Source organism: Manduca sexta, chromosome 25, assembly GCF_014839805.1.
Source record: "Manduca sexta isolate Smith_Timp_Sample1 chromosome 25, JHU_Msex_v1.0, whole genome shotgun sequence".
Classification (NCBI taxonomy): Eukaryota; Metazoa; Arthropoda; class Insecta; order Lepidoptera; family Sphingidae; genus Manduca; species Manduca sexta.
Genome location: NC_051139.1, coordinates 13,827,582 through 13,849,429, shown reverse-complemented (window position 1 = coordinate 13,849,429; position 21,848 = coordinate 13,827,582). Strand labels below are relative to the sequence as shown.

The 21,848-nt window shown below is 35.2% G+C and overlaps 1 protein-coding gene across 2 annotated transcripts in view; it reads left to right on the top strand.

Moving 5' to 3' along the window:
- Positions 1-21,848, top strand: part of LOC115441463 (kinesin-like protein KIF13B) — a 185,759-nt gene that overhangs the window by 79,669 nt on the left and 84,242 nt on the right. For both annotated transcript variants that reach the window (XM_030166263.2, XM_030166259.2), the window contains exon 3: positions 5,127-5,290. In XM_030166263.2, coding sequence (XP_030022123.1) covers positions 5,127-5,290 — 164 coding nt within the window. The remainder of the gene's footprint in view (positions 1-5,126; positions 5,291-21,848) is intronic.

Here is a 21,848-nt window from a genome sequence, read left to right as displayed (position 1 = left end):
ATGGCGCGTTCAGTGGAACACATGAGATCAACGCAACCACCGTGCCAGAATGACGTCTTCAATCTGCAAGAGTGGATAAATGGACCGTGCGAAGGATAAATTACCTCCTCCGAGTTATTCAGCGAGGCACTCAAAGTTCCATCGAATGGAAAATAAATTATTTTCAATCAAAACTCTTTTATCGACGCGATATAAACTTTGGACCGGCTTTCGTGTTTACACCGCTAGGGTTTGATCAATTTAAAGACATTTTAAGCGATTATGTGTCTTAGAAATAGTTTTTATATTATGTATATGCAAATAATATTATAATACTTGTAAAACGACGCCAATATTTGGATGCGGTTTTGCTTTTAAAACTTTTTACAAGTACGATTGTAGTTTGTTATTGTTTTAACTTTCAACTTGTTATTCCCGTGGTGGTTATTTGCTTTTGGTATATTTCGATAGATGCAAACTTTTGTCGTTTATGTGTTTTTATAAATAAATAAGTAGTTATGAATTTTGTTTACGAAGTTAGTTAGAGAGAGTATATGCGGTAACGGTGTTTGTGCAGTATTTTTTTTTCAATTGTTCGTGAGCCATATTGATTCGAAATTCGTGTTATGTTTATCTAGTTGAAAATTCAACAAACAAAAACTCAATACCCCTATCGCAATTCGTGGGTATAATAGTATGTAGTACTTTGTATTTGGCATAATTACCTACTTTGTTTAGCCCTAAGTAACATTGTTTTGTAATCTTTACATCACTTCTCTCCATCTTTATTGCTGAAGACAGTAATATTTTATCTGAAGAAGTCAAGAAATAATTTGGCTATGAATGAAAAATAATATTTAGAAGACGTACAGTCAAACACAAAAATAACTACATAAGAAATATTTCGAAACACCTACACACGATAAGTTTATGATTTCATTTTTTTCTTCGTCTAAATTAAAGTTAAACCCTTTCGTGTTTCTTGAAGTGAACAAAAAAAAAAAGATCACGATTTTATAAAGTTTTGGATTATTTCATAAATTATCGTAGCAGACTGTACTTTAATATCAACACAAAAAGAAGTTCCACGCGAGTAGACACAATGACAACGTCGTGTAGAAATGAGTAATGTAACTGCTTGTGTACATTGTTTGAATAATGTTTTTCCGTTATTAAGTGGATATTATTAGAATGCCGCAGTGAAGATCTTTTGAGCTGTTGCTGATAAATCGTTGGCTCACTATTACATGGTTCTATGTTAAATTTTCTTGCACAAATTGAATTGTACAAAAAGTGTAATATGTTTATTTGACACCATTTATTACAGTTACAGGAATTGGCGTCTTTTTTTAAGTATAGCAATACTTTGATATCACAACGATTTTCAGTCATCAATATCAATAATGCCGAAATGTAAATACAGTAGGATCCACGAATTGTTTTTCTAATTTTTACTAACATGAAAATTTTAAAGTTCGTTTATCCAGCGTACTTGGAAACTAGCGTAGGACCTTGTATTAGTAAGCTAGCGGAATGATAATGTTTCCTTTGAGACGACAGCTGTTAGCGATACACTTTTCTAATGAACGATTTTAATAATCAAGTATGTCTTTGATTTAAAACCTATGCTTAAATATGAGTAAGTAAAATAAAAATGAATCAGAAACTATTTATGCTAGAATATTATTTGATGATTCCTGAGTAAGTCAAGCTCACATTGAAATTAGCGAAATTATTGGAATGAGTGAGCTATTAGTGGTTCTATAAATGAGTCCCTATTTACCTTTAATTAGAAACATAATACGCCTCATTCCCATTCATCAGTGTTTCCTAAACATATATAATTATTCGCCAATTAGCAGTCACAATACATGGCAATCATTCGCCGTGTTTCAAAGAACGCGTGAGTCGGAATTCGCTAATTTTCCCGAATTAACGATGCAATTTACTTTAGCAAATCGTATGACTGCGATTGGAAGGGTGATAAAAGTCAGCGACCCTAGGTCGTTGCCATTTGAAAACATGCCAAAACCAGGAAAGTAGTTACGACTTGTGAAGTTTGTGCTAAGCTAAAAATTATATGGACGGGTTTTCGTCTATCGCTTTATTTGGTCAATGTACTTCATTGTAGATGGGTATTGTAAAAGATTGGTATGGTATGAGAATAAATATGTTTGTAAATGAAGGGGAGTTCAAAGCATTTTGCGTTTTTAGGAAAGATTTGCATGACTGTTGACTTGTATGTTTTAAAAGGAAAGATACTATTAAGTCTTTTGTATTATTATTGGGACAAAGCAATATGATCGCACTGCACTTGATGGTAAGTGGAGTGGGATCCAATAGAATGTAGAAGAGTGATGATTAATAGCTCCTCGGCGGTTGACTAGGTCGACAATTATACATGATCTGTTGGAATCGGATATACAGAGGCTGAACCCGGAACGCGACACATTTATGTGGGCCACTATGGCGGGTTTTAACACCTTGTACACGGTGGTCGCTATCCGAGCGGATATAAAATATATCCTACCACTAGTAAAATACCACCACGGGCTTTCAGTAGTTGTAACGGATTTGGCAAACCATCCTTAGGGGTTGTTTCAAATAAGTTTTTAAACTGGAAGTATCAGTATAATTTTTCACCTAAAGTTAAATTTGTTAAAATAATGTGTGGAAGAAGCAATGAATGCTCATAATATGTGTTCTGACGCTCAAGTATTGACATAACTGCCGTAAATGTTATTGTAAGAAACTGCGTGAGCGTAACGATTGTATAATATGGTTCTACTGGAGACGATCAAACAGTTTTCCATTATGTTATTACCTGTTATTAACATGTGAAGTTATAAAATGTTGAAAGTTTTTGTTCATTCGACCTTTATTGGTGACACATTCAATTTCACTACAAACTAATTGGTTCTACGTAAATATCAATTTATCAAAGTGACTTTATTTTTTTGTGTAGAATTTATAAAAAAAAAATACCTTAATAGTTCTCATACTTGTTTTTGTTAACGTAATACATATGATTACAACATTTTAACTGTGTTATGATCTTTTTCATACTGCATTTTTTAAAATATATACACTACACTTGTTCATAACACTATAATAGTTTCTCGAAGCATCAGTGGAAATGATTATAATCCCGCATACATGGCACGTGATTTCATAATAAAATATCTCAGTGTTTCAAAGGATACAAAGATTTTCAGAACATTTTCATTACGAGTCGTAAAAGATTACGATCTCAATAACACATATTTGTAATGTACCAAAGATGCTTTCATATACGCTCCATTGTTTCATCGTCTTATTACGTTTGTTAAAAGATAATGACGTCAATACACGTTCTGTAGTGAAGTGTCACAGTTAATGTTTATTTTCTCCGCGGAACAAGAGTGCGCCGCTAATGACGGCTGAAAGCACTCCGCTGCCGGCTCTCGGGTCGCAATGCGTGTCAGTAGTGTACCAACGCGTATATTCTCTCTTTAGTACATTATTTACTTGTTGCGAAGCTTGTTGACTTCCACGAGCGTTTGTTGTGCGGTTTCATTCACTCTAGAATAGTTCTAGTTTATTTATATTTAACTGTTGTCATACTTTGATTTCCATTGTCAGTACAAGATGTCAATTATTACGTAGGGTTTAAGAACAGTTTTATGAACTAGAGTAAGAGTTAATTGGCCTTCAATTATTGTTGATCGGTACTTGCTCTTAAGAGGTTTGAGAGCCAAGTACGTGATTTTAAAATGGGCAGCAGTATTTCACCAATTTGTTAGAAAGCTCCCTTGCCGTGCGGTTTAAAAACATCACGATACCCGTCCGGGTGTATAGAGGCGAGGTTTTAGGTTTTATAAGAAGGAATTTAATTCTCGCTACGTTTACTACGTTTTTGTGATATTTAATAATTCTAAATATATATATGTGAAACGTGTAGACGAAGGCAGGAAACCAACATACATTTTGCGAAAAGAGAATGAAACAAATGTGCCATGACTGAATTTATTCGAGTACAACGTTTATTGCTAATGAATATTGTCAAACCAATGAGCAGCGAGTCCGCTACGATTCAATAAATAGATTGATGAAAATGTATTCGATATTGAATGACATTGAACGTTTGTGGAGGCCATACTATGAACGACATATTTGTCATTGATGAATTCAAATCGTTTAGTATATTTTATATTGCTAGTACGAATTTATACGTCTATATACGTCTTTTAACAACAAAAAGTGACTATTATTTGCGAATTACAAACATTGGTCCCAATGTACGGTCACCAACCAAATAGTTCCGTATCCCAACATGTCCATAGTGATTGATGATACATGACCATCAATTAATCTAGACGGTACAAAAATTTCCCCACAAGAGCGACAGCGGTAATGTCTTCCAGTTGGATTAATTAAAACTTTGTCTTCACATCTCTGTTTAATTAAACTTGGCTTGGTGTGCCTGTGCCGATTTGCAGCCGTATTGGTCGTGCCGAAACTATGCAAATGATTGTTTGTCGATGGTACCTAAAATTTTATTTAAATTACCTAAACAATTATTCCACTTCTATTTATGCTTAACTGATTCTTTGTTTTTCTTATTGATTAATTATAATTACATTATCGATTAGTTCCGGCTTTGCACGGATAACACAGCATATTATATGCCTACATTTTTCTCCGTCGTATTAATATTAATGAATTATACTAATAAACTTTCCCCTTGAAGCGCTCCGTCCATTGGTAAAAACCGTATGCAAATCCTTTTGGTGGGTCGGCGGGATGATTTAGTTTTATAATATGTAAGGCATCGATTTATATGTACACTACTTACTAAATTTGGCGTTCCGAATATTCACTGTGTTCAACTGAATTGAACTGCAATCCATTCAAACTGACTTTAGTATGGTCAATATTGACAGCTTGACAGAATTCGAGACTAAGTGTAAACCTAGATTTTAATAAAAAATATTAGTCAAATAAGTAAAATTATTTACTGTACAAATGAATAAATAGGTTATGACAATGACGTTTTGGTTGCCATTATAGTTCAGATTTTGAACAAATAGTTTATATAGACGTTCGTGTCTATAGAATATACGACGATGATGTAAGAAAGTATATTAATAATTACTTTTCTTTCACAGGAAACAACCAAAGACGTTCGCATTCGACCACTGTTTCTACTCGCTGGACCCGTCCCTGCCGCACTTCGCCTCGCAGAAGACTGTGTTCGAATGTCTAGGCAGGGACATACTCGACAATGCGTTCGACGGCTACAACGCTTGCATTTTCGCATATGGACAGACAGGTACGTTTAGAACAATAAAGGATAATTTTAAAAAGAGTTTGAGCGGTTAAATCTTTTGTATAATAATACGTGATGTGATTGCGATTAAACAGGTCGTGTAGCTTTAAAGAGAGTATTAAAAAGGACATAGACCTTCCAAGATATTTAAAAATACTGGTCTAAGATCTGGGATATATTTTGTACGGAAATATAATAAAGAGACTACTGTACTTCCTAATGCCTCGTTCAGATCCATGTTCGTGGTTCAGCCGGAATACATCCAGTGAGAACTCTACATCATCTTTAAATAATACTGTATTTACAAAGCTGTGTAATTTAGGCAATGCTGAGATATACCTATAACTTATTTGCAAATATATATAAAAGATAATTTTTACTTTGCGTGAACTTTCGAACAAATAAATGATCAATAAAAAGTAATTTAATTTTATGTTTGCTAACGTCGTTACTACTGCTCTAAGAGAATTCGTCGCAGCGGCCACATGACTCTTACATTCAGAAATACGCTCATCCACACGCCATACTCGGACTAAACTACAAAATGAGCGACGTAGATATTTTTTGTGTATTTAATCAGAAAATTAAAAATGAGATTTTTAAGATAATTTTACCAGAGGTAAAGACAGCGTGGTTAAATTTATTATCGCAATGTTAGAATGACCGTAAAATATACCACTAAAGTTGCATTTGTAAGTATAAAATAATTGACATTATGGTCGCCAGTCACGGCCGGCTTGAAGTTTATCGCGACTAACGATAAAGCTATTGTTACTGGGGTTAAATACAAAGAGCTGGTGTTTTGTCTTACTTTAGCCGAGGTATGTCGACCGTACTGTAAAACAAGTGAGACATTTTAGCCACGCGCAGGAAATGTGCTGTACGAACACAGTACGATCATTAGTTTCGCTTGCCTCGCTTGTCCTTCCAGAATAATTAAATTTTATTACTGACTCATCTGTTAGGAATAATAAACACGACTCGAGTTTCACTTTTCCCTTCTATTTGCATTTTGTTTTTATTTTTAATCAAGTTGAAATTAAACGAATTTAAAAACTTTGGAAATGTTTGTACCGATTTATTTGAAATCAGAGTGCAAATAATACGAGATTAGGACATCGGCCATTGCCTACTGTTCTGACAGAAAATTATATAGCTTTTGCTCGCGGCTTTGCCCGCGTGGAGGAGTTTTTCGAGATAAAAGTCCCGCTGTATATTTTCCCTGGATAGATATATATAGCCTATAACCTTCTCAGGGTCTTAAACTACTTCCATACCAAATTTCATAAAAATCCGTTTGGTAGATTTTGAGAAAATTGGTAACATACAGACAGACAGAAAAGGCGACTTAGTTTTATAATGTGTATAGATAGTTATTATTTGGAAAATCTACGTGTGGCCGATTTCCTCAATGGATGTTAATGTGTGGTCTGTATCTACCACTTATCTGCATTCACAACACCGCTCAATTCCGTGGGTACCGGGTTAATCGTCATAAGAGGCTGACTGCCGTTCAGGATTACACAGCATTATCTTTGGTTGTCCTTCGATTTGGTGAACATAGCGCGCGCCAAACTACGTAGCTTTCGAGTATGTAATTTTCAATGAAATCCCAAGTGCGTAATGCACGTTCGAGGTTGCAGCACTTGTCGCTTCTTAAGGTGCGATCGGATTCTGTTACAGATACAGATCCATTAATTTTATTACAAACATAATTTTACTCGCAGAGTTGTGCTTCAAATATCCGAATTAAAGTACGGAACAGTTCCCATTATTGTTAAAAATAAATAACTTAAATGATTTAAGGCATAGAAATTACTAATAAATGCTTTCACGTACTAAAATAAGGAATATTGGTTCCAATTGTTGTGGGATTCGGCACGCGTAGGTAATATTCGGTAATATTCGTGTAGTCTTTCATCAAAGGCGAGACGGTAAGTGTCTCCAAAAAACCTATAAGTGCGGGAACGTATTCATTGAGTTGCAAATGTATTGCCGGGCCGTTGCGTTGGCACTATTGTTATTCGAATTAAAAGGGGTTGAATAAATTTTCCATGAGCGTTCATTTTCTAAGGACTAAGGCTGAAGTATTTATTGTTGATTGATTTTGTTTTACTTAACATGAAGGCTGAAATATAACATTATCAATTTGTCATCTAACGGTAAGCAACATGACAGTCTATATTTAGTAGCCTGAGCACCCAAACATTCAATTACTAGGGTTTGTTCGGCGTCGAACTGCGTTTGTCGTCTAAGACTCAACGCCAATTCTCGTAAATAGAAACATAATAGTACTTACTAACTGTTGTTTGACGCTAGAAATAAACAATGCGGATTTATTTTACTGCATACAAAAGACTGCTCTCTAATAAATTAAATAAAAGCTGAATTAGGAGTATTCTCAAAACTTTTGTATTAAAAATACAAAGATTCAACAAAAACATAAAAAGTATCACCACTTGAGTGCGAAAGTCCTCTAGAGAGGAGTCGAGTGAGCTTGCATAAGCAAAATGAAAACTGTAGTGCTTCTTTATCTAAAAACTGAGTTGGTAATGTAAGAGCAACGTCCCAACAACGTCGTGGCGCGTGGATCGTCTCTGATACGAGCGAAATGCCGCCGCGGGGGCTTCGATGCTGGGGTCGTAGATAATGACAAAACGTGCGGACTTTCGGCATCACGGGCCAATGAACTCTTCAAGTACTCATATATACTTAACCAGCGACCCGCCCAGGCTTCGCACGGGTGCAATGCTGATACTAAATACACTACAGAAAAACTGTGAACGTTGTATATAAAAACATAGCGGACCGCTCTGGCTTCGCACGGGTATAACATAACAAAATAACAGTATTTCTCCACTATTTAACGGATGTTATTATACATATAAACCTTCCTCTTGAATCACTCTATCTATTAAAAAAAAACACATCAACGTCCGTTGCGTAGTTTTAAAGATTTAATCATACAAAGGGACATAGGGACAGAGAAAGCGACTTTGTTTTATACTATGTAGTGATACCAGCGGCGATGGGTCCATATAACCCGACTCGTGTCGGCTTCCCTTTATGTAGAATCTAATTATCATTAGAACGATTTGCAGACCGCTTTCATGCATTTTTTAATATCCATATGTTGTGCCGGGTTCCCTCTCGGAATATTACACCTTTTTCACGAAGTGTTTTGATTCTTATAAAAGGAAATAGATATTGATTATTGCATTTTTCTTAAGTTTCATTTCGGTGCTTATTCCATAAACTTGAATTGTTGTACTACAAACACGGGTTATATTCATAAAGATTTTTTTACTACAGGTGACATAGAAATAATATATTTCAAATTAACTAAGCCCTATTAATTCCGTCTACCGTCCTATTCACGATGTATTCTCGATGATTAGTTCTTGATACCATCTCAGCGTGCCTTTCGATCTTGTGCCTCACAATACCTGGCTATTACGTGGCCGGACAGAGGCTTATCTCTCGGGCCCGTCTACTCCCTCCGGAGCTTTCCAAACGAGACGGCCGATAAAAGGATTTCGAAGTCCCTTTTACTGTTTTTATCAATATTGAAAATTGATCCCACTTTATAACTTTCGTGGAGTTAAAAAGTTTTGCCGGCATTGTGACTATGTTTATGGTATGTCGGTTGAAATAGTCATTTGTGGTTTTATTTTGCAGGAAAGTAGTATTTCGTATCGTATAATAAATCAATAACAGGGTAAATATGTTATTATACTGAAATATATTCTGGTAAGTCCAGAACACCAATGTCGTTCATTTCCTTAATAATATTTTTTTAAAAACTGCCTTGTTCTTGTTTAAATCGAGTCACGGCACAAAACGCTATTTTTAACGCGAGCTATAAGATTTTATAAGCTATAAACTGTTTTATGATCAAAGTGGAACTAATGCGGCCTTGTTTACAGCTAATCGTATCATTTCACTGTTCAAAGGAGTGTTCCGACCTTCAACTTTGACCCGACCTTCACAATCATGTATTCCGTGATACATTGCATTCATTATGTATTCGCAAGCACTGTTTGTTGCCATCGCGCGTGCTTGGTTAGCTATGTACAGACGAAGGTAAGTAGATGTATTCACCGCCTTCCCGTGAGATTTACGTCTGTGTACCTCGCTTGTTGTAATCTTGTTCTTGTTCATATCTTATACAATATTCGTGATGTGTATGAATTAGAATTATGAGGTATGTGTTCAACTATATGTTGAAGTGCGAACTGTATGCAGTTGCAATATAACTCCGAATAACAAACCTCTACATGGCATTAAATAGCGTTCATCATTTAGATATAAGATATTATTTAAATCATAATTCTCAGTAATTAAACTGGCTACAATAACCCCGAAACATTAATAATAGTGTTTGTTGGTTCTTGACAAAATTTAGGGATTCCTAATTAAACCCAATTATCTTTTCATTTTCCAATCCTGTAACGTTCCCTACGATTGATCTATAAAATATTTTAAAGAGTTAATTAATCGAAAGTAATGTCAAAGAAGGCATACAATTTCTATATTTTTACTCAAACTTTACCACTTACAATGCAGCAGTGTACTATGTAATGCTGTTTGCGTTACTCAGACCCGGTATGAATATTGAACGAGATTGTAAGTTACAAGTCCGAACTTCTACCGCTGAGCGTCGTAAATTTTCTATATGGACGAATATAAATGTTCCTTTTGTTGTGAATAATGGGCTCCTTTAAGAGTATTTCTTTTGCATTTCACTCTTTGAGATATATTGTTGACGCTACGTCAAATATTTGATATTTTTTAGGCGTGTGTTTGAGAATATGATAATATATACATATAACTTTAATATAAGACACTTTTAAACAAATCGTTTCACTTTTTGCACATAGCGGATATTGGTTTGACAACGACGTATGTTATTAGGTTTTCAGAATGTGCATTAAGAGATTTTCGACGGTACGAACCAATTATGCTTCTTTTTTGTGGATTTTAATTTAAAAAGGAAAGTAAAACATTCTTTCCTTTGACTAAAGAAGATTTTCTTGTCAATATCTTGAAATATCCATATGATGTATTTGTGTCATCATAGAAATCCTTTAATCACCTTATAGACGTGGGTAAATTTTATAGGGATATACCCCGTCTATCATGGTTTGACCCAAGTAGGTTTGAAACTTCGCCATACTGTTTTTTTTGCTAGCCAATTAGAAAAAGATCGTGTGAGTGTTGAAGATGATAATAATATCCAATGCTTAAACTAGTCATTTCATAATGATTTTTTATGTTTACGCGAATGTTAGACATTAAAATTAAACTATTTTTCTGCATTTATCGCGGCTTCAGTCATTAGTGGTGGTTTTAGTTAGTTTAGTCATTTCATACTATCGTATCGTATCAGCCTATAATGTCCCAATTTCATATTATAATAATTAAAATCATGTCAACAAAGTAGACTGTTACAAAAATCACCTCTCGTAAGTAAACATAATTTTGTGTTATAAGCAATTATTTCTCGTTTATAATTTCGAGATATTACGCTCCGCAGGCCTGTTATTAATTGTCTCAGGTTAACGGTTGTCGGTTGTATTCGATGTTAATGAGTTCATGTTAATCACTTTCACTGCTTTGTTTCGCACAATATAATAATGGTTTTCACACGATGTAACTTTTTCATGGTATTGTATTGTGAGCGGTTAATGATAAATGTTTTTGTTGTAATTTAGTGAAGTTTAATTGACAGTCTTTATGTGTAAAGTTTTTTTGAGATTTAATTGATTTAGATTTTAGTATGTTTTAAAATGTTATGAGGAATACAGCGATGAACTAAACACAGCAAATAATTGATTTATATCACGTTTTGGATAGATATTTGTTTCAGGTATGAGTATTTTGTAGTACATGCTGATATATGAGACACGGACTTCATTATAGGACTAATTAAGATAATTATTATTGAAAATGTCTGCTAATATGTCAGCCGAATTTATAACTCAATACGGTGGTGTTTCGCGGAATTTCAGAGAGCGCGCATGTGGCGGTCGTTTGTTATTTCCGGCGAGTTATTAAAAATCCACCGCAGGCAAACCACGTGTTGAAGTCACAATCGTTTGGCACTAATGTGTTTATATTGCTGTTGTTTTATAGTAATGATTACGAAATATCAGGATGGTAAAAACAGACATATGTACATACATACACTCAAGCCTTTTATTCCCGAAGGGGTGGACAGTGGCGCAACTGGTGCGTAGACTTTTCGCTGTGTGTATTCCGTCCCATGATGTGATAGGGGGCGAGCCATTCCCATATCGTGCAAAAATTCCTGACTCCGGGCTGATTCTGAGCAGAAAAACCCAATATCACTTTGTTTGACTCTGGTATCGAACTCGGGACCTCAGCACTGCTGTTGTACCGTTATTCAATTATGCCACCCAGGCAGATAGAGATAGATACTAGTTGTAGGATTTATATCCCAGGAATGGATTTTATATAGGGAACCGACAACCATCAACGAGCGAAGCGTCGAGCGAAAGATAGTTTATATAAAATAAGCGTAATCTGTATCAGCATTTATCGGCCACTTATTACAATCTGAGGCGATAAATAGGTGTTTTTCAATTGAACAATTCGCTTTAGTTTTTGGTCGTTTGTTTTGGTGATGGCATTTAGAACTTCAACAGTTTCGCGACCTGAATAGACTGGTACTAAAGAAAAGAGAAGAGTTTATAATAACCATTATAAACAAAATTTTATTAATAAGACATACATATTTCGAGTCTCAGAATAAATTGCCAAGCGTCGTGACCATTAAAATACCAAATGCTTTGTTACTTTAAAAAGTTTAAAGGCGATATTTTATACGAATGTTGAACAGTCCTAGATTGCGTCATCTAATATAAAGAGAACATGCAATTTTTACATATTTCTCGATACCTCAGCTAAGAAGAGAAACTGTATTGTATGTTTAAAGTATAATTAAAATATTATAAGACTTTACTTCTAAATTGAAATATCTAATGAACACACTTCGACATTAATTACTCTTAGTAAAATATTGTAAGTTCAATTTTGATACTGCTCAAAGGCGAAATAATCATGTGCGTAATAAGAACCATTTTAATAACTTCATAAAATATACGAAAACGTTTCCTTTGCTGACTTTACTTAATTATTCTTCACGCTTAAGGTTTCGCTAAGACGACCTTAAAGAAAGTGGCACACTGAGATATTAAATAAATAAGAGTATCTCGCTACATAAGTTATATTGTTCATACAACACTCAGTATTGTTTCAATATTATTATTTTTTGGAAATAGGAAATAAATGAGTATGACACGAAGTATTATATTACTACTAGCTTTTGCTCTCGGCTTCGCCCGTATGGAGGAGTTTTCCGCGATAAAAGTCCCACTATATATTTTCCCGCAATAGAAGGTAGCCTATAACCTTCCCGGGATCTTAAACTATCTCCATACCAAATTTCTTAAAAATCCGTTCCGTAGATTTTGAGAAAATCGATAACATACAGACAGATAGAAAAGGTGACTTTGTTTTATAACATGCAAAGATTTATGATTTTAACCGCTTTCAATCATCATACCTTTTAATATGTCGACTCGCAATACGTAAAACATTATTTCGTAGCACTTTTGCTTCGTCGCGCACTATCTAGTGCCAAAATAAACGGGAGATAGGTGTATAAAAATTAAAATTGGAGATTTAATTAACTTCATTAACCACACGAGACAGCAAGCGACATATATATAGTGAAAATGAAAGTAATTCGGGCCAATGCAATTAATCCATGCTGTCCAAAACTTAACCACGTCTAGATAGACCACTTTCGCTTATCCGTACATTATTTTCCTCAATATTTATTATATTATTCAGATTATTTTATAATTAATGAGATGCCTTGTGCGTTGGTGTGCCCAAAACGTAAGGCCTAATTGGAGCGCGCTAAGAATTTCATACGTGGATGTCGGCCCGCTCGTTCAAAGAATCATTATGTGTGCCTAAAGTACAAGCGCATGAGAGAAATGACACTTTAGCTGCCAACCCGAGCCTCACGGCAATGTGTGTTTGGAAATTCTTATTTAAAATTAAGTAAGTTAAGGAAGGTTATTAAATCGATATTAGCCGGTATGGGGTAAGTATTTATGTATTTTAACATATTTTAGTATTGTACTTTGATTCGTTTCCGCTCCTATATTAGAAAGTTGGTAATCGTATTCTTAAAATGGTTTAAAACTGATAAAAGCATAATTAATTATACGTGCCATGCAAATATCGACATGGAATGATGAAATGATCACCATAAGTACTTTGTCAACAATTCATTCTACTCAAGTTATTTTGACAGCACTGAGAATAACGAGTCACTCCGACCCTTGACCCGTTCGTGTACACACACGCATATGCCATTTCCCCCTGATCTTGAGCAAAACGTGTTATAACGTTTACAGGCCGCCCATTCCCGTTCGGAACGTCTCACTTATCTGTAGTGAAGTAAACAGCGGTAAACGTAAACACGTCCACGGACGCCGCAGCGATAAACGTTGACTTTCATCCCGTTATTAATGTTATGGGCATTTTATTTGATCCTCCGTGCAATTTGTCATGTTTTGTAACTTGTTTCATATATTATTTAAGGCGGTGGCTCCAGTAAAACGGCTCGCTAACCGTCTTTTAGAAGTGAATTTAGCTTATGAAGCTATTAAAAATTTATAACTATTATAGAAAAAATATTAAACACTGTATTTCTAGAATATGTTATTTTTCTTTGGTTGTATCAAATTGTTTATAATGTGGATATTATTGTTTCATTAATTTCATAATTAAAGTGCCACTAAAATGTTTCAATCTGTGTATCTCGTTAAGTACACATCATACTTATTTTCAACCAAGTCTATTAGGTAGATAATTTAAGAAAGAATCTTTTTTGATGATTTAAACCATCAAAATAACTTAAAGCAGTTTTATTTTTATGTATATTTGCGCCCGTAATTGTAGGCCGTAAATGTATGGAACAAAACTCAAGGCCGTGTGCTTAGGGGTGGGTCTTAATACGTTTATTCAAAGACGGGTCAATGAATGATATTGTATGGAAATAAAATATTTATATATTGACATCCTGTATCGATTTCTGGGTCGAGCGTAATTAGTATGACATTTTTTGTTCAGTCAAAAGGTATTTCTCGAATATTGAAATTTATGTAGCAACAGCTTGCTCCTTAACACATTATATATCGATCTATAAATATATTTTGTTAAACGTTGAAGGATATTGAATCTGATAGAGGATTTCCAATAATGCGACACGATTTGACTTTCAAACAAGCACATAATGCGTCTGGCGTGAGATTTTTCTTGGAAAAATATTCTGTCTGGCTCATGGTCGTTATTAATTTTAAAGAAGTCTCTAACTTATCCGATTATAGGATTAAAGTTGGATTCACGTCTGAGCACCACACAGCATCGTAAACACAACGTACCTATAGTGTTTTTTTTAATATATAAGCATATAAGCAATATGGCTTTCTACCTGGAATTTTCGGCTTTTCGGGCCAAAAACAAAATGTGACTAGGTTTTCCCATCTTAAAAATATCTCGAAGTACGGTAGTCAGCGATTTGGTATCCCCGAGCCTCAAAAAGCACGTAAAGACGTTGATCCAGCACTGATCTTTCTCCGATCATGTCGGATTGCCGTTTCACCAGACTGATAGTGAAGGAACAAAGAGTGCACCTGTGTGTTGCGCACACACTTATGCACTATAATATTTTCTATGTATCTCCGATCTCCGTTCAGATTGGACGCCATGTGCGAAATTTGGTTAGGAAAGACGGATTCCCGGCTTTCGCATACTTGGGATGTACCAACTAGAATCGGCGGAATGAAATACAAATTATCTCTTTATAATAACAAAAGTGTGTGTTACAAGCAGTAATTTTTCACTTAGTGTGGTGTCATTACGCCGATCCGGTTAGTTGTTAATTCACAAGCGAGACACTACTTACGTGCATACGTAACTGTAAAAAACCCACTTTATTACGGTAATTTTAATTGCTTTCGCTAATTGTTCTGAGTCGGATCTCAGCGTTGTGTAGTTGCAAGATTGGGGTCAAGTATTGTTATGCGAAAATTAGTGTCAACATTAAAAATAATATTTTTTGGATAACAATGTTGTTTTGAATTTTAATGTTAAGATAATGTCTGTTAAAATATATTTTTATTACAATTTAGACATTGTTAGCTTTTGTGTTTAGGTGTTTTTGAATTTTTATAACGATTCTTTGATGTTATCTTATAGTTTCAGTTGTCCTTTTAAGATAAGGTCAAAGTTTTTGTTAGATTACTAATTTTTTTTTTATAGTAGCATTATTATTACACAATCAACCCCAAATTCAATACAATTCTCAATCATCGACTAAGGTTGTCGATGTTCGCAAATACACGTCACATGTACCCGACACATCGACACGCACATGGATAGATAACACAGTGAAATTTTCCGTTCGAACTTCAATTACCTATTCAAACGTGTGTTTTGTAACCATTGCGGACTAATTCTGTTACATTCGCCGTCGGTGCGCGGCCCAATTAATCTTATTCACACGGCCGGGGCACATTCGCCGCGGCACGTACATTCTTTCTGTGCCGTTTCAGGGTTCATTGAATTTGACCCGGATCGGTGCGCGAACGATGGAACCCTTGTGATAGAGCCGGCGTTGGTTTTCAAAGTTTTTGTTGGGAACGAGCCAGTTACATTTGTGGATGTTTCGGCGATTGTGTTTTGGTGGGTGGCGGTTTGCACTACATTTCTGCATTTCGTGGAAGATGATATTCACGTAGTTATGTTTTACGTGCGTTGATTTGAAATATGTGTAAAGTTTTGTATTGGCTGGCTGTTTCAGAACATTCATCCGGTTTTATCTTATCCAAGAGGTTGGTGGACGAATGCGGGTTTTGGACTAACGGACCACTTCTCCTTGATAAACTACTTATACCAGACTAGATAACCCAACATTGAATTCAGACACACATACACGCCTTTATCTTCGAAGGGGTAGGCAGAAGTACAACCAGGGTACCTACTTGTCGCTCAGTGTGTTCCGTCCCATGATATGATAAAGGGCCAGCCTATCGTCATACCAGGCACAGATTCTAAGCTCCGGGCTGTTATTGAGTAGAAAAACCCATTACACACGCAATAGATCTACGCTACCGGGGCAGTATGCAACACGGCATTCGGAGGTTTTATTACTGAATTGCTGATTTTGAATTATGACTTTTATTACTAGTTGTTTTTTGTACGAAATTATTTCACCCTTATTCAATAACATTATAGCCATTCATAATTGTTGAAATAGTTTGAGACACAATAAAACGAAACTAAATCGTAGAACAGAATTTGTAAGAAACATTTGCCTAGCAACCAAAATTTATAGACCGATAAAAAAATCGTCCTTTTATAAATATTCCTAAACAATTCCAAGTGTGCGTGACCTCACAATTGGGAATCTTAGAGCATGCTCCCAATTTACCCAAGAGGTCCTGTCCGTGAATGTAATTTGTAACGTTTAGGTTCCGTTGTGCGCCTCGCCGTGGCTTAGTAAATCGGCTCTTTGTTAATTAGTTATTACGCTCGAACGCATCGGGACCGGAATGAGGGTATACATCTCGGTAATTTCTTTACTTTTGGTTCTTTTCTTTTAAAAGTTTTATATGAGTATCTATTTAGGCGTGTAGTTGATTATTACGACTAATATATGTACAACTCACGCAGTGTTGAAAATATTGTTTTCTTGAAATTGCATGTGATCTATTTCTGTGTATATAATGGGGTGTAAGAAACTAAAAGTATCTCTGCTTATATCATTGACGTATACAGATGTAAGCTTATAGTACTTGAAGTGCTATTTATAATTAGATTAGGTTACGAGTACTATCTCTAAATCTCACCCTTATTCACTATATAACCAATAATAAATACATGAAAAACATAACAATCCTGTTATTTATAACTCAAAATATAATCTGTATGCCAAAAGCATTAAAGACTCATTACTCTTCCAATTAACTGCATATTTTTATAACGCGACCTTTCCCCGACTTAATGCCTTGTTACAGTGTTATTACCCGATGCAATTAATAACCTTGTCAAATAAACAGCACTTAGCGAGTCAGGTAGCGGGCCCGCGTCTCTTCCTTGCTAAATTGTGTACGTGCTCTCAATGTACGTATAATGAAGTCTCCTTTGGCTCAATTTATTGTTATTAGATGGTTATGTAATAGTTTGTATCGTTAATTGTGACGGTATCGTATAATTGAGTGGGGAAGTGATTTTAAATCATTAAAATGATAATCAAAGTGTAAGGAGGCTAATGTTAGTATTACTTATTGCTATCTGGGTATATCTAATTTCCCTGAAGGATAGTAACAGTTTTTTATTTGTCTTTTTTTATATAGACAGGCGTTTAACTTGCGTATTTCGTCGTACAGTTGTATAAATAAATTACATATATTTTTTCTAATTTTCGAAGTTTCGACTCATTAAGGAACACTTATTCCTAATTAGCGGAATATTATAGCAGGTTGTTGCAAAACAAAATATGAAACCCGTGATCATTGAATAGATAACAATTGCAAAGTTTAAATTAACCAACGAACCCTTTGCATCAAAATTATATTTCAGATTAAAATGATTTTAAAACAGTCGTTGAGCGGTTTGCGTGCAATATCCTGGCGAGCGTCGCGTCGCGTCGGCCTACGTCGGCTCCCGGCGCGCTACCAGTCGGGAAATTGATTCTGAAACGTTAATGCGACGAGCTTCTGTCCGGGTTTGACAACCGCTCGCGGCCCTAGGCGCGAGAGAATAGCGTTCGTACAGATTTGTTTATCTTAATTAACTGGTCTAATAATTCACGAGTAGTAGTATTGATCATATTAAAAGAGGATAATTTTTTGTGTGCTTGGTAGGTACATATACGTTTTAATTTAATTTGTTAACATAGTAATTATTTTATTACCATTTATTTGGTAGCATAGTTTCGAGTGTGTCTTTTGTATTTGGTCGGTTAATACATTTATGTGACGAGCCTAATTTCCTCACGAGTTATGAAACATGTCCTAAATTGTGTCTTTAATGGTTAGATGTGTTTTTTGCTTTTAATTTTCGAAAACAAATGTTCAAATAAATACGAAGACACGTGGTAATTTTTATTTATGTTCTAAACTCGACTGTTTTAATTACGCATCATGTCAAATATAATTCCGATTCATTTGTATAAAAGAGTCTCGCAATTTAAAAAAATTCATCGCATCACTTAAACCACCGTCCCGATTCGAGTGTTTGAGAGTTAATGACATCGTTTTCCTTTTAAATTGCATTACGTTACCGGCCGGAGCGGAGTTACGTTAAACTTTAGCGAACGCATTGCCTTATTATACAGTGCTACAGACAGACGTCTGCTGTTAATTAGATATTTATTCGCTCACTTTGAAATAGGAAAATTTTCGCCCGACAAACCTGATTGGGTAGTTTAATTTCAATTTGTTAAGCCGCGTAACAATGGGCCGGTTTGTTTGAAGCGTTCTTTAATTAAATGTTCGTTTTGAGAGATATGGACGTGTTTTCGAGTAATGTTTGGGAGGTTACGAGGACGCAATTGTTCTAGTTCTCTCTTTATGATCTTTTTTTAATTGCTTGGAATGACGAGACGAGGTTGCCGTTCGCCTGATGTTAAGCGATGCAACCGCCCATAAACAGTAGAAACACTATCCAACGCCTTGAATTACATAGTGTTGTTTGGTATTCCACTGCGCTCGCCATCCTGAGACATGAGATGTCGAGTTTAATATTTTTATATAAGATGCTTTAGAATTACGTTAAATTATGAAAAAAAAAAACAAACAACAACACACTACGTTTGACACATGTATATTCTTTTGTTTATGCTTAAAGTCTGTGGTGAACTCGGAAGTCGTATTTGTCTATGTCTATAGTTTTACTAACAGTCAAAAATAATCTTAATGACGAACATCTGTGTATTAATACGTAATAAAAAAAACGTTTTTTAAGCACATTGCACGCACAGCGGAGTGTGAAATTTGACACGATTAAAGATCATTCACAGGAGTGCAGAAAAATAAAATTTATGTATACGTGTTTTAAATATATTCGACAGTTTAAGTTCGAGCATAAGACGACTATCTAGTATTATATTATATTATTTAATTGTAAAACTAATATTGCTAAATTAGGTTTATACATTACAGTTATTAAATTTTAGTGTTATCTAACGAAACAAATGCGCTTAATTCAAAATTACCGCTATAATTAAATGGATGTGCAATATTTGGGCTTATTGTTCAATTTTCGATTATATCGCGATACATAATAATATGCGGCGTAGTTTCATAATAGTTATTATGTTAATTTAATTCAATACTGGTATTGCTACAACGTATGATCAGTAATCAACATTATGCAACCGACAAACTATAACAAAAATATCAGTAAAACGTAGAACACTATCGTATATATTGCTTGGGATATTTATTTGGTCATATTGCTCCCGGCACACCGCACTCATTAACTTGTCGAGCGAATGGATTCGAAATTCGACCGAATGGACACAAGTGCGATGAAACCCACACGCGTTATTAAAAACGTCACGTTTATCAAAAGCCTTTGTGTTGTGTGAATTTTCCCCCGGGCGGGAACGCGGCAATTAGGACGTCATGTGACGTTACTACAAGATCGCTGGCTTGAATATTGAACAAGGGCCACTGTTTGGAGCTTCACGTCGCGTGGGGTCGGACTTTTGTCTCCGCTGGTAGTTGGAGCGTGATTAATTGTTAGCTGGTGTTATTAATCATCGTTATCAGGTTGTGGTTTGTCGTACAGTGTGCAACAAGGACTAGTTAAACAGTGTCATTGTTACGAGAATTGAAAATTCACGACTTTTGACGTAGGGATTATAAATTATGTGGTTGTAGAATAAAGTATGTCTAGATAAAATATTTAATTATTTATGAGATACAACTAGTAGAAATCCAGAATTCACTGTTCTGTTACTAATTAGCTGAGCATCTATTAACCCTTTCTTAGTAAATGAATTACTGGATAATGAATAAGATTTCATCTCTTGAACTGATGTTTTGTAGGCAATATTTGTTTTATTAACTGAGTGTTTGGTAAAGAAGCAAAATCGAAGTCTAAGTCTGGCTTCACCTTTCCCTGATTTAAAAAGAATATTTAATAAGTTATGGTGAAAATTGTAACTGTGTAACAATCCGTTGCTAAAGTACACGGCTTCAACGTTTGTTGGCTGCCATAAGTTAAAAGTTTAATGTTATCAGATTCATTCACATATTTTTTTGTAGTGAATTTTCATAGCAATTAAAATCAACTTTAGAAAACAAACGTTTGCTACAGTTTATTTAAAAAACATACAATGCTTTTTGTCTGGTCTAAAATGGTATTGGAAGAGTTATATTTTCCACTCCGATATGTATGACGGAACCATTGCATATGACAGCTCGATTTTCTAACGTCGCGGTCCTTGCCGCTTCACTGCTACGTACACTAGAAGATAAATAATAAATCTGATGCAGAAATAAAACTTAAATTACTGTACGTGGTATTTACATAATATATTTTTTTATATGTAATATGTTGTTTCATCATAAGGCTGGTGGCAGAGTACTTAGATTCTCCGTCGCTGCGTTCTGCATCTGATATCAAGAACAAATGCATCGTCAGGGATTCGAATTTGTGACTTCGAAATTTAACAACCGTACTATTCCGTAGCTAGTTTATTACTAAGTCAATGACAGTGACATTGGACATACATTCCACTGACACAACAAAAGACTTACCGCCTATCACTGGACGGAAATTAGCCGACTGAACTGCGAGTGCGTCAATTTCATTTGCCCATATCTTTCGTGCTTCGGTGGCGTAATTGTCTTGCGTGCGTACCCCGTGAGTTAAGATCACCGGTTCGAATCTCGGGTCGGACAAAGTTATATTAAATTTCTTTGCTCGCCCCCATCACATCATGGGAAAGAATAAAGTGTAAAATGGACTCATTAGTTGCGCCTCTGCCTACCCCTTCGGTAGTAAAAATCACGAATGTATGCGCTCTGGTGGTAAAGCTTTAAATCTGGTGGTGGAGCTTATATAAATGTATGAATTTATAATTACAATGCATTCACAGTTCACGTGGTTTAACGTTGTAAATCACAGTCAGATGCAACACAATGAGATGACGGCTTATGACGTCACGCGTAGCATTGTGACCGATGTTTATCGTGCGATTGTAACGGACGATTTGCGTTCACGTGGTAATTATTACTGTTGTTATTCACATTTATACAACAGCTGAGGTCATTGTTGTGTTTCTGATCTGAAGATTTTGATCTATCATCAATCTAAGTTGACGAATTATTATCGTATTTATACGGAGGGCTCTTATGAAGTGACAGAATTTGATTTGATGTGTGTCTTGATTTTTCTAGTGTAAGCATATGTTTAAAAATATTTCAAATACTGATGTCATATTGAG